This window comes from Ascaphus truei, chromosome 1 (assembly GCF_040206685.1).
Source record: "Ascaphus truei isolate aAscTru1 chromosome 1, aAscTru1.hap1, whole genome shotgun sequence".
NCBI classification, from domain to species: domain Eukaryota; kingdom Metazoa; phylum Chordata; class Amphibia; order Anura; family Ascaphidae; genus Ascaphus; species Ascaphus truei.
Genome location: NC_134483.1, coordinates 398,312,583 through 398,324,717, shown reverse-complemented (window position 1 = coordinate 398,324,717; position 12,135 = coordinate 398,312,583). Strand labels below are relative to the sequence as shown.

The 12,135-nt window shown below is 44.3% G+C and overlaps 1 protein-coding gene across 1 annotated transcript in view; it reads left to right on the top strand.

Moving 5' to 3' along the window:
* Window positions 1-9,484, top strand: part of RXFP1 (relaxin family peptide receptor 1) — a 175,522-nt gene extending 166,038 nt beyond the window's left edge. The window contains exon 18 of the mRNA XM_075612495.1: window positions 7,736-9,484. Within this exon, the coding sequence (XP_075468610.1) occupies window positions 7,736-8,028 (293 nt within the window). The 3' untranslated portion in view covers window positions 8,029-9,484. The remainder of the gene's footprint in view (window positions 1-7,735) is intronic.
* Window positions 9,485-12,135: the final 2,651 nt, after the last annotated feature.

Genomic DNA, 12,135 nt, shown 5'->3' with positions numbered 1-12,135 from the left:
TCCCGGCTGGGACCTAAATTTGGTGTACCTTGCGCCAGGAAACACTGTAAAAGAACACACAAATAATTTGTCAAACATCCTTACATTCACATAATAAAGCTATAATGTTACGCTCACTGACCAGCAGGGAGCGCTAGACCAACCACAGACACGCTATTGCGCAATTTAGTAATAGTGTCTAGGGTCTGGCTTCTTCACCTCCCTTCCCGCAGCATTGGTCACTGTAACACCATACTCCCGGGGCAGGCCTCGCTCATTACAGTATACTACTTTGTTCATGTAGACACTGCGCCCAATTTTCCAAACCCGTATTAACTGCTCAATTCGCTGCTCGGCCCGATCTCCCTTAATGGCACCTCCCTTATTTACGATATAGTATTCGATGTCAGCTTGGAGCCACCTTTCCCGGTTGTCTTCTATCTCCCTCATCAGAGGTTCGGGGACATAAGGGTACTCAAGCCCATGAGACCTCTTATATTTAGCTGCTATGGCTCGCTCAGCGCGGCATGTCCGAGTCAACCTAGCGTATCCTGCCTTCCCCGGCAACACCCATGACAGGGGCTCGTCTGTTTCCACGAGATCCTCTAACCCCTCGGAACCCTTGGGCGTAATTAACCCTCGCCTAATCTTACCCCACCTCAGGCGCAATTGGGTAAGGAAAGCTGCATCATTGAACTCCCCTGTAGCCCACCAATGATCCACCACCCCATCCCTTTCTAGAATGAAACGGGTGCGATCAAGCCACGCTACATATCCCTCAAAAAGGGGCGCCCACCATCTGGTCTCTCGGATCTCCTCCTGCCCAGATTCTAGGGGTTCCTCCTCTTCCTCGGGCCCACCAGAAGATACTCCCGAAGTACCCTCAGATGGTGCATCGATTCCCCGGCGCTGCGACTTATCCCCAATGGTTACCCGCAACTCACTAGGGCAGTCACTAGACACCGACACTTGTCGGGAACACATCCCTCCACCCACCGATCCATCATCGGACGTCGTCCCCCAGTCCAGGCTTCCAGTCCGTTCCTCGGAAGGACCCCGTGAATCCCCTGACATCCCTAGACTAGACGTTGACCCAAACGTGACAGCGACTGGGGCAGGGACTTTATCTAGGGCCTTGGGGCTAACTCTGGGGTTGGACGGGGTTTGGGGATAGGGCCGGAGAGTAGGTATCGGTAGGGTTACGGCCTGCTCCACGGCAATACCTGCCTTCGCTCCACCACAAAGTCTCTCCTCTTCACCAGTGGAAGGACTCTTCACCCTCCGACTCGATCTCCTATCTCTTCTTGATGGAGGCGACCGGCTTCCGCTGCTCGACCGCAGAGGCACGATCATTTCCCAGTCGACCCCGCTCGGGTCACCGGAAATCATCTCCGTGTCCACACGTGCCTCACCGCCATTTTGGGTTGGGTCCCCAATCGAGACCTCTTCCTCCACCAGGACATCCGGTAACGCCCTGCTCCGGCGCGATCCCGTCTGGGCCTGGTTCCGCTCCTCTTTAATCACCAACACCGGAGCCTGCGACAAGCACATCTTTGGGGTAGCACTGTGCAGGGTTGGGGTAGAGCGACTTCCTTCCGACCCACTAGTCACCACGGCCGTGGGACTCCGCTGATCGGGTTGGCGCGGTACGGGAGACACTCTCCACCACGAGGGATAGCATCTCGCCAAGGCGTGCCAATAGTATGGTAGTCCTTCTTTAGAACCATCGCACTCGACAGCCTAGCACACTCCTCGTCCGAGGATTCTAGTTTTGCATTCGGTCGGGGCATCCCGGTAGGGGACCGCCGATGCGCCCCTCTCTGGTCACCTCGTCTGTGACTAACCTTCTCTTTCTTGAGAACCGGACCCGGTTCGTCGGGACTCACGGATTCTCGCCACAATGCGCCCGGAAGCTCCGCTGCCACCATAGGGATATCCTCCTTAGCTTCTATGGCTTGCACCGGCACAAAAGTCGTCATAGGCCACATATACTGCAGTCCACAGTGAGGGCATCGGGCCTCGCTGCCCACGGCTCCGCCCGGCAGTCTACACTGCAGGCAAAGACACGCCACAGTCTCCACACCCTCTACCCGGATGATCAGGAAGCCTCCTGGAGCCGAGTAGGGATGTGTAGTGATCAAGGGACTCTGTTCCACTTTCTCAGAGACCCCAGCCATATTCACCAGAGGAGGTACTCATTTCAGAGGTCTGTACTGGTCAATGGCTCTTCGCAACTGGAGGGCAGGGGCTGGTTTGGCAACCCCTCCTCCTACTTTCTCCATCAGCATCCGGTGGAACTGCAAACCACTCCCCCTGGTTGAAACTAGGGGGATGTCTCGTAGACTTGTAGGCTGACCCAGCACAGGTGCAGAGTGAGTCATAGTCCATGAGGGCGCGGCTCCAGCTTTCGCGCCAAACTCCCCAACAGGGTGGGGTTTTCTCGTTGGCGCCAATCCTGGCCAACAATTAGCAAACTGCAAAGCTGCAAGACTTTCTGCAGCTGGCCCATGCGGTGTCCCGGGAACGCGGGAACCGCCATCTTGGTTCGTATTGTCTTTTTGCATCACATTTGAGGTAGCGTTTGGTTGTTTGTATATCGAATGATAAGCAAGTCCATTTCGTTCCTCCCATCTAGTAACACTGTCGTCCTCACTGTTCTCGGGGATACTATCCCAAGAGCATAAGCAGGACAAACACGGCGCAGCCACAGCTCGCACGCCATTCCATAACAGGCTCACAAAAGTCTCTTCTGTAGCTTGTTCCTCATACTCGCACAGAACAGGTGCGATCTCTTCTTCGGCCTCCGTCCGCCATCCTGGACCTTCTGCGCTGTGCAGATCCTCCATTCTTGCGGTTCTTTCTCGGCCTGTCCGCCATCCTGGACCTTCTGCGCTGTGCAGATCCTCCATTCTTGCGGTTCTTTCTCGATCTGTGAATACGGGGTTTTTGTACATGGAGCTCCACTCTGCGGGCAGCTACCACATCAGTACAATAAACATGCCTTGTGCACCACCTTGTGTACCTAACGTAGATCTGACTCGTGTTTGCACTACCTCAGGCTAGGCTCACTCTTTCGGTGTCTACTGTTTCTCCTTCCTCCCGTCTGTGCTCCTCTCTTGGTAAATGGTCTGGAATGGAGACTAGAGTACTCTGGCTCTTCCATGCAGTACTTTGGGCGTCGACCTACTGTTGGCTAGCCTAGCGCGGACCCTTCCAGAATTCCTGCCCTAAGTTACCAGTTTACCCCTTCAGGCGTCCTCCACTAGCGCTACCTCAAGGTGACTAGGACAGCAATAGCCCCCTGCTCCAGACCCACTAACCCCTAGCGGATCCCAAGGCGTCTGTGCGGCCTGCAGCTCCAGCAGCTCCCCGACTACCCCTGGTTCCGTCCCACGCAGCACAAAGTGGCAGCAGACACTCTCCCTGTTTCCTAGCGTGTGCCTAGCAAAAGCCTGTCCTGTTAACAGGTATCTCAGCAGCGCCTCCAAATGTAACGCCTAGACCCCCTTGTCTGACCCACCCAATCTCACATTGGCCCGTGTGGTCTAACCGGTCCCCATTACGTGATCGTGTATGGTGGTGCACCTGCAAGTAACAGGACTCCTGAGTCTCCAGCTTGATGGTATTAGGGGATGTCATCAGGACAGGTAGCTGAGGTAGTGGGTGCGAGTCCAACTTACATCATGTGCAGCGCCTACACCTCATCAGGATCTGTGCTTCCGCAGGGAGATGGTCCTGGTGAGAAACTCCTTCTCGGTGGTGACTGCCACTGTTGAGTAATCTCACACTCACACAGTGGGGGTTTCTTTAACAAGGGCATCTTTATTGATGATCTGATTACAGTAGACTGCCCCATGCAGCTCTCAACTTCAGCCGCACATTCCTCCGTGCTGTCCCTTTGCCAGGTACTGCCCTCCTCAATTGGAGTGGGATCCCCTCTCCCTTTAGGGAGATCACCCCTGTGCCAGGTCCCTGGACACAGTGTGGCCTAGACAGGCTTGATTAGAATATTCGTGCCACTAGTTACAGCACTAGGGTCACAAAACTATCCTGCAATCCCTTTGCAACAACTGCAACTACTGCTTTTCAACAACACTTAACTGACAGTGTTGTGCCCTTTATACCTCAGGAGGCAGACACATCTCTGATGTCACTATCCAGGGACTCAGAGCATGTAGCCACTCCCATCCATACACAGGGCACCTCACCAGGGTGTGAGGGAAAACCTCCATAACTATTGCTGGCAGGCCTGTACTTACCAGGGCTTACTGCCAACAGGGAAGATGTCTGCAGTCCATTATTATGCATGGCTACACCGCCTTTTCATAATGGTCCACCTTCCTCTTCCTTAGCCCCCATAATTGAAATTGAACAGCTGTTTCATGTTAAATGTCCATTTGCAGACATGTAAACATTTTGACTCAACAGTTTGGTCCGGATGTGAGTCGGGTTTGAAGTTTTCGCCAAGATATATATAGCATTTTGACATCTACATAGTTGCAATCCAAATGCTTAACATTTTGTTATGAGCAGATATGATCCATGAAAGGATTTAAAACAAATCTGCTATAATTTGTAAATTAGTAATTCCCATGGGGCAGTTTTGACATTAATGAGGAAGACCAACACTGTTCCTTTAATGTAGTTTGTGAATTACTGGGTCTGCATCTTTAATTAACTTCCGCATTGGCCCGATTATAAGGCAATCTTTTTTTAATAAAGTTAAGTTGAAAAGTACATACTCCCCTTATAATCGTGCCTGCCTACTTTGCAAGCTAATCAGCAGTCGGATGTCTGAGGTAGAAGGGTAAAAGGGAGGACGCTCCACCTAGGGTGCCCAAAGCAGGAGAGAGAGGGAGAGAGGGAGGTAGGGAGAGGGAGAGAGAGAGAGAGAGAGAGAGAGAGAGAGAGAGAGAGAGAGAGAGAGAGAGAGAGAGAGAGAGAGAGAGAGAGAGAGAGAGAGAGAGAGAGAGAGAGAATCATCATCAGCAGCATCATATTTCCCCGCCTTATTTTCATCATATCTCCCTCAGTCCCCCTCATCATCATCATCATATCATCTCCCCCCCCAGATCGTAATCAGCATCATATCAACTCTCCCCCCCAGATCATCAGCATTACATCATCTCCCCCCGATAATCAGCATCACATCATCTCCCCCCCCCCAGATCATCAGCATCATCATATCATCCCCCCCATATGCCTAGCTGACATATATAATAAAATACAGTCACATACAGATGTTCTCTTTCCACTGGCAAGACGTTATTCAGCAAGACATACTGTATACATCACTCCAGCTGTAAAAAACAAACAGATTTAAGCTATTTTTAAGTGTTTTTCATCATAAAAATAATTGAACCTTTGCTGTGTTTTTGCATTCGTTGATAAAAACTAATAAATATCAACATCTATTGTTGTTTAATTAACATCTCCCATATACCCTTATTCAATATGCTGTGAAGCTGCTATTAATATAATTTGTTTATAACGCGCCAACATATACTGCAGAACAATACATAAAGATATGAGTATGTAATATAATTACAACATTAACATAAACTGGTTCAATAGCTAAGAAGGGCCCTGCTACAATCTAATACGAAGGGAGAGAGGAAACATAAGATACAATGGAAGGAGGTTGGTGTATTTCTAAGACCTACTTACCTTAATGCAAACAGCTGGCATACTTATTTTTTTGTAACCAACAAAAGGTGTTATGATGAAGACAAGTGGAAGGGGGTTGAGCATATAGAGAAGATGATGCAATGGCTTACTTGAATAAGTGAATTTTCAGATCCCCTTAAAATGTGTGAAAGGTGGAGAGACAGTAATGTTCTGGAGAAGGGAGTTCTATGTGTGGAGTGGTCCAAGTGAGTCTTGGAGCTGGAGGAAGAGATTATGGGCAGTATGAGAAGGGCATGTATTTGGAAATGAGTTATGGGATATATAGAAGGGCAGGATTGTGGATACATTTGTATGTGTGAATCTTATAGCGGTCCATGGACATAAAGTAAAAGGTGACACAGTGTGCTTGTATGCATGTCATTACCCAGAATCCCTGGCTGCAGTGAAAAGAATGTATGCCAAGAGATAATGGCAAAAGACATGGTTGCAGACCTGTCTGAGACATGTAATTATGCTCACAAGTGGTATTTTTATTATGTGTGAACTGAAATTGTGACTTCTTCTGGAAGATTTGGGTAGCTAATTTAAAGACTTGCATATAAGGCAGACAGAAACGGAACAGTGTGTAAGTGTTCATGAATTCAAATTTTGGTTGTTTCTGAGGTTAAAAAGAGGTGAACTCTGGCGATATTGCAGAGATAGAAGTGGAAGGACTTGGTGAGTGGCTGTACATGTATGTATGGGATAAAGCAGGAGGCAAATATGACTGACATCTAGGTAATAGGCTTGAAGTATTGAGACAATGGTGGGGTCAAATTTGGGTGTAGGGAAGGAATATGTGGGTGAAAAAATGACATGCTATGTTGATTTTAATATAGCGGTGGGACATCAAGGAGAAAGGTGAGACGGTTAACAACATGGGCCTTGGGGAAGTCGGAAAGTCTGCAGAGGGCATCAGCCTAAATATGATAAAAACCGAATGTGGATTACTTCAAGTGACAAGGTAGAGAGGGAGAAGAGCAGAGTTCCTAGTATCAATCCATGTGGCCAGAAATGTGTAAATGTATCTGAATTCAGTTTTCCCAAAAACTCAGGAGGGGGGGGTTGGGTTTTTTTTCTTACAATTTTTGCATGTTTGTAAGCCTGTGCAAGTTAACAATCTTATGGAGTTTGCCTTTTGCAAATGTAAATGTTCTGAGGGGCAAAAATCCAATATTTGCCCTTTTCATGAGTTTGTGTGGAAATGTTGTACTGTGGAGACCTCATCAGAAACATGGTGTTGACAAGGAGGTGCCAGCAGAGGAAACATTGAAGGAATGAGACCAACAGATTGAAGAGCGTGGCGAAGGAATAACTGAGTGTCAAAGGCAGCAGAGTGGTAGATGAGTCATAAAATGTGCCTCTGGGATTTCGCTGTTTGAAGGTCATTGGCTTTTTTCACTAAGCAGTCTCAGTGGAGGCATGGATTGGAATCCACACAGCAGTGTCAAGGAGTGAATTATGAGACAGAAAATACGAACATGCAGTTGTGTAGTATATGAGCTGTTTGAATAGTTTGGAAAGAAGTTAGAGTAATAGCTATAGGGAGGGTTTGGATCAAGAGCTTTCTCCAGGATTGTTGTCACAGAAGCATGTTTGAAGTGCTGAGATATGTTAAAGATGGGGGTTAAGGTAGGAATTATAGTGGGGGAGAGGGGGCTGGGGAGATGTGAGAAAATAGAATCAAATTGGCAGATTGTTACGGGTGAAAAAACTGGAGACTTTTTTCTCAATCCCTTGAGTGAAGCATTTCAGGGATCCTTTTGGAGCACACGTTGATGTGTTTGGTGCCTGATAGGATATTATTTTGTGCCAAATGCCTCCAGTTTTGCTTAGAAAATATGCAGTGAAGGCAAATGGATGAGCTGGTGTGGGCGTGTAAAGCCTCATTAGCGAAGCATACAACACTTTTTTACGTGAGCCTATAAACGTTTTGTGTAACGTGTCAGAATTTTTTTTTTACTACATGGGCCAGTTATTGCTCAGGTTGGACTGCCATCTTCCCTTGTTATGTATCTAGTCAATATTTGAATACCTGTGAAAATTATAAATCATGTTTAATAAATTCAACTATTGGAATATTTTCCAGGGTCCATCAGCTCCTGGGTGGTGATCTTCATACTGCCAATTAACAGTGCTCTGAATCCGATTCTCTACACTCTAACAACACGACCATTTAAAGAGATGATCGGCCAAATCTGGACTAACTACAAACAAAGACGATCTATTGGAAATAAAAACATCCAGAAGGTATATACACCCTCCTTTTTATGGGTGGAGATGTGGCCACTGCAAGACATTTCTCCAGAGATGATGAAGCCTGGACATTACATAGACTCCTCTGAAATGTCAGTCACAACGAGGTTAAGTTCTTATACTTAGGTACATATTGGAAGCAGGATACAGATTGCAGCTGATTGTATGCATTGTAATAGGGAGACTGGGCAAAAACAGAATTGAAAGAGGAATGTCCTTGGTGCCCGACCTGAATTCAATCCCGAAAAGTACGGACAAATAGCTGACTAGAGGAGTTTGGAGGGGGGGGAGGAAATCTGAAAGTTGACTGATTTCTAAAATAATTTTTGGATGTAATATCATAAGAAGGATTTGTCCACTTTTCACTATCAATGCTAAATATTTCAAGATTAACAATATAAGTAAAACAAAATAGCTGATCTGAATAATGTTTCACTGGGTGTCAAGGTTTAGAGCCACGTTCCTCTGTTGATGGGAATTTTTATTTTCCTCTTCATGTCATAATTGTAAAATATATTACATTATCTCATCCACCTGACTGCTGCATTGCAATCGAATGCATCACAGTAGTTAGCGTGGGATACAATACAGGAAATAAAACTATTTTGTGTCAAATTTAAAATAGATAAATTGCACTTGTCAGCAGTTGAACATTTGGGGGCAAATGTGCAGTTACTAACAAAAAACATTTGAAAAATGACTTAATTTTCTTACATTTTGATGTTCCATGAACATTACTGTCGGCTGTCTGGGGTCCTGTACGATGTTTAGGGAACATTGTGATTAATGTTCGTTTTCTAGGGAGAAACCTCAATCGTATGGGAAGAGGAGCTCCTTCCAGTTCTGTGCGCGACCTCGTTATCGCTACCGATCCAGGAAGACCAGTCGCACGCGGAGGCCGCTGGTATTCCAGCAGGGAAAGAGTTACAGCAGTAATAGAACCATAGTGTCTAGCCACATCCGGTCATTCTTATGGGAACCTCTCCTAAAGATATTTTATGTTTTATTTTTATTTTCTGTACATTATTATTTTTTTTTTTTTGTAAAGCAGAGCAAAACAAATAAAGAGCTGGCACACAAAATTAAATAAAAAACAGCAAAGGAATGATAAAAAGATCCACATTTTTTTTTAAAAAAGAGCTCAAGCCATATTAGATAGTCAAGAGTCTCTCACAATTCAATAGGAACAGACGTCTAAATATCAACAAACAAGCTGAGCACTTTAAAAAAATTAATCAATTTTAATGAATACAATGAGAGCCAGTCATACTACAGTCGTTTCGGTCGGAAAATAAGACCTTCATCAGGACCCTTTTTTTTCTGTATTCATTTAAATTGATTTTTAAGTGCCAGCTTTCATTCAAGTAGGCCATACATACCAATTTGAAGCATGCAAGAGCATGGCAGATGCATGACTTTATTTGGAACACACATTACAAGTCAACACTGAAGTAATACTGAAATGTAGACATTCATGCCACTCACAAAAACCGACACTCACTATGAAAATGCATTTTGTGTTTTCTCTATTAAAATGTCTACCGCTCAGTTACCTAATGATATACTTATCCACTTACTATTAAGAGTCTGCTTGTTTGAAACCCTATATTTTTAAAAGTAGGACTGAAAGCACCTTTCTAGATCAACTAGACAACATTGTCTTGCATTTTCTTGTATCATGTATTATATAAAGAGAAATGTTTACGTGTATATTTAAAGGATTTTTATTTTTATGACCTTGGTGATATTTGTTCAAGAATGTAACTTTTATCAGAGAAACAGGCGTTTAGGGTATTTTATTGAAAACCTATTGCTATGAGCTTCCTTGCTCCTCAGGTTTAAAAGTTAATGTTCACTGAAATACCCTACATTTACCTTTGTTTGTTTTAGTGTATCTATCCTGCTTTATGTTTCCAGCTAATAATCAGAACCCAAACTCAGACTGTGCTCCATTGACCTCTGTCTTTCCGAATGGGACCTGGTTTCTCTGAAAATCTAGCTTTTCTGTCCCCTTCTAACCACGGGCTAAGGGAAGAGCAATCCAAAAAACACACTACATATTCAACCAGCCCATGGTACTATCTCAAGTATAATACAGGCAGACCTCGGTTATTCAACAGAATCCGTTCTGGAAGTACCGTTGGATAGTGAAACCGTGGTAAAGTGAGTCCCATGTTAATCAGTGGCGGTGAGTTTTGGATAACGCATTCAGGCGTCGGATAACGCATTCCGGCGTCGAAAAACAGCCCATAGGGTTGCACTGTAAAGCGTTGGATATGCCATTCATTGTAAAGTGTAACGTTGGATAACGAGGACTACCTGTAGACATGTGTGTTTGTAATATTGTATGGCATTGACCTAGGAGATTTTAAATGGAAAACTACAAAAACAAAAAAAAGGGATGTATTGTCCAATTACTTTATGACAATATTCAGAACATGCGTACACAGAGACAATTTCAGTAAAAGAAAGCTGTACTTTATGTAAAATATAACAAATCACAAAACTTGAAAATATGAAATTAAACACTTCATTAATTGTGTAACCAGTTTTGTGGTCTACAGTATTCTCTGCCCATGCAATCTGTCTTATATTGGCAAACCGATCCGTCCCCTTCTAATAAGGATTGGGGGACACATTATTGGGATCAGGAATGCCAAACAATTAGTTGAAAGTGGTAAGAAAATACACAATTTAGCCCAACACTTTCTAGATTGCCATGATGGCCAGCCTGGTAACCTCAATTCGGGGTAGAGGTGATCCCAAAAGATCCAAGGAGAGTTGATAGGGAGCCATTTTTACGCTCCAAACTAAATCCCCGGGAGGCTTAAGCAAACGAACTTATTGAGCCAACACCATTCTTGAAATAAATGGGGTCACCTTATACTAATATATAGGGACTGCTATGACACTGTCCCACTGTGTAATTATTGATCTTTTTTATGTTCTAAATATTTTGTGATATATCTCAATGTTATTACCCCTCCCTTCTTCCCCCCTTCATATAGTTCTCCTCTAGTTCTTATCCCTTCTTCCTTCTTTTCCTCCGCCCCCCCACTTCTTTCCCTCCCAACCCCCCTCCCATTTCCCCCCCCCCCCCAACCATTTCCCCCCCCCCGGCCATTTCCCTTCCCCCCCCCGCCATTCCCCCCCCCCCCCACCTTTTTTTCCCCCTTGCCCCCTTCCCTTTAGGGGTATGTTGTAATTTTTGATGCACCAGGTGTATATATGATTATCTGTCTGGGATTTTTGTATCTATATACTGTATATGAATGTCGGATTAAGATGATATTTAACATATTATCTCTATAACTATAATTGTTCCTATTGAAAAGAGTGGTTAACGTATGGTATTTAAATACTGTTTGTTGGATATGGTTATTATGTATCCCTCATTCCTTTGAGGTTTATAATTGTTTGATAACACATTCATAAGAGGAACTATATCCTGTGTTTTATATACTGCCAATGTCCTATTATGATAGCTATGAGAATAAAATATCTCTTAAATATTCAACATTGATTAATATTAAAAATATTGAGTATAATCTATGATGGTCTATAAATTTGTAACACTATCCTGGGAACTATGCAGAACTTGAATACATTGCATATACAGTATGGTCTGTGATGTTTGACAACATTGGTTGTGAGATATAGGGTTTTGAACACACCTTATAGAGGGTAATTAATGTCCTGTCAACACTGGTTGTTTCGATGTAAATTTTTCTTGGTTGAATCGTTTGGAAATCTGTTTAAAATCATGGTCTGTGTAGCATATACTATGAGCACCTATATCTAAATGCATTGGGGATATTGGAACCTTCTCGATAGATTAAATACTGCACTGATTTATATGTAGGAATTCATATGTCTGAATACAATGCAGATAATGGTTACTTCACTTGAACATAAGTTATGAGGTATTGGTTCATATCATACACTCTATTTGTGTTATTAACTTGTGTTATAATGCCAATTTAACATTGCATTTGGATTTAGTTTTTATTTTTGATGTCTGTATTACCATTACTTACCTGATATAGAACAGGGTAGTGGATAATTACTGGAAGAATGCCCACCTGGTTTTAATTACTGGAGTGGTATAAATACAACCCCTCAAGGACTACACACTCACCCCCTGATGAATTGTTAAATCAACACGAAACGCGTAGAGGTAGAGTTTGCATTCAGTGACGCCTGAGACCGTGACGATGGACACCGGCATCCTGC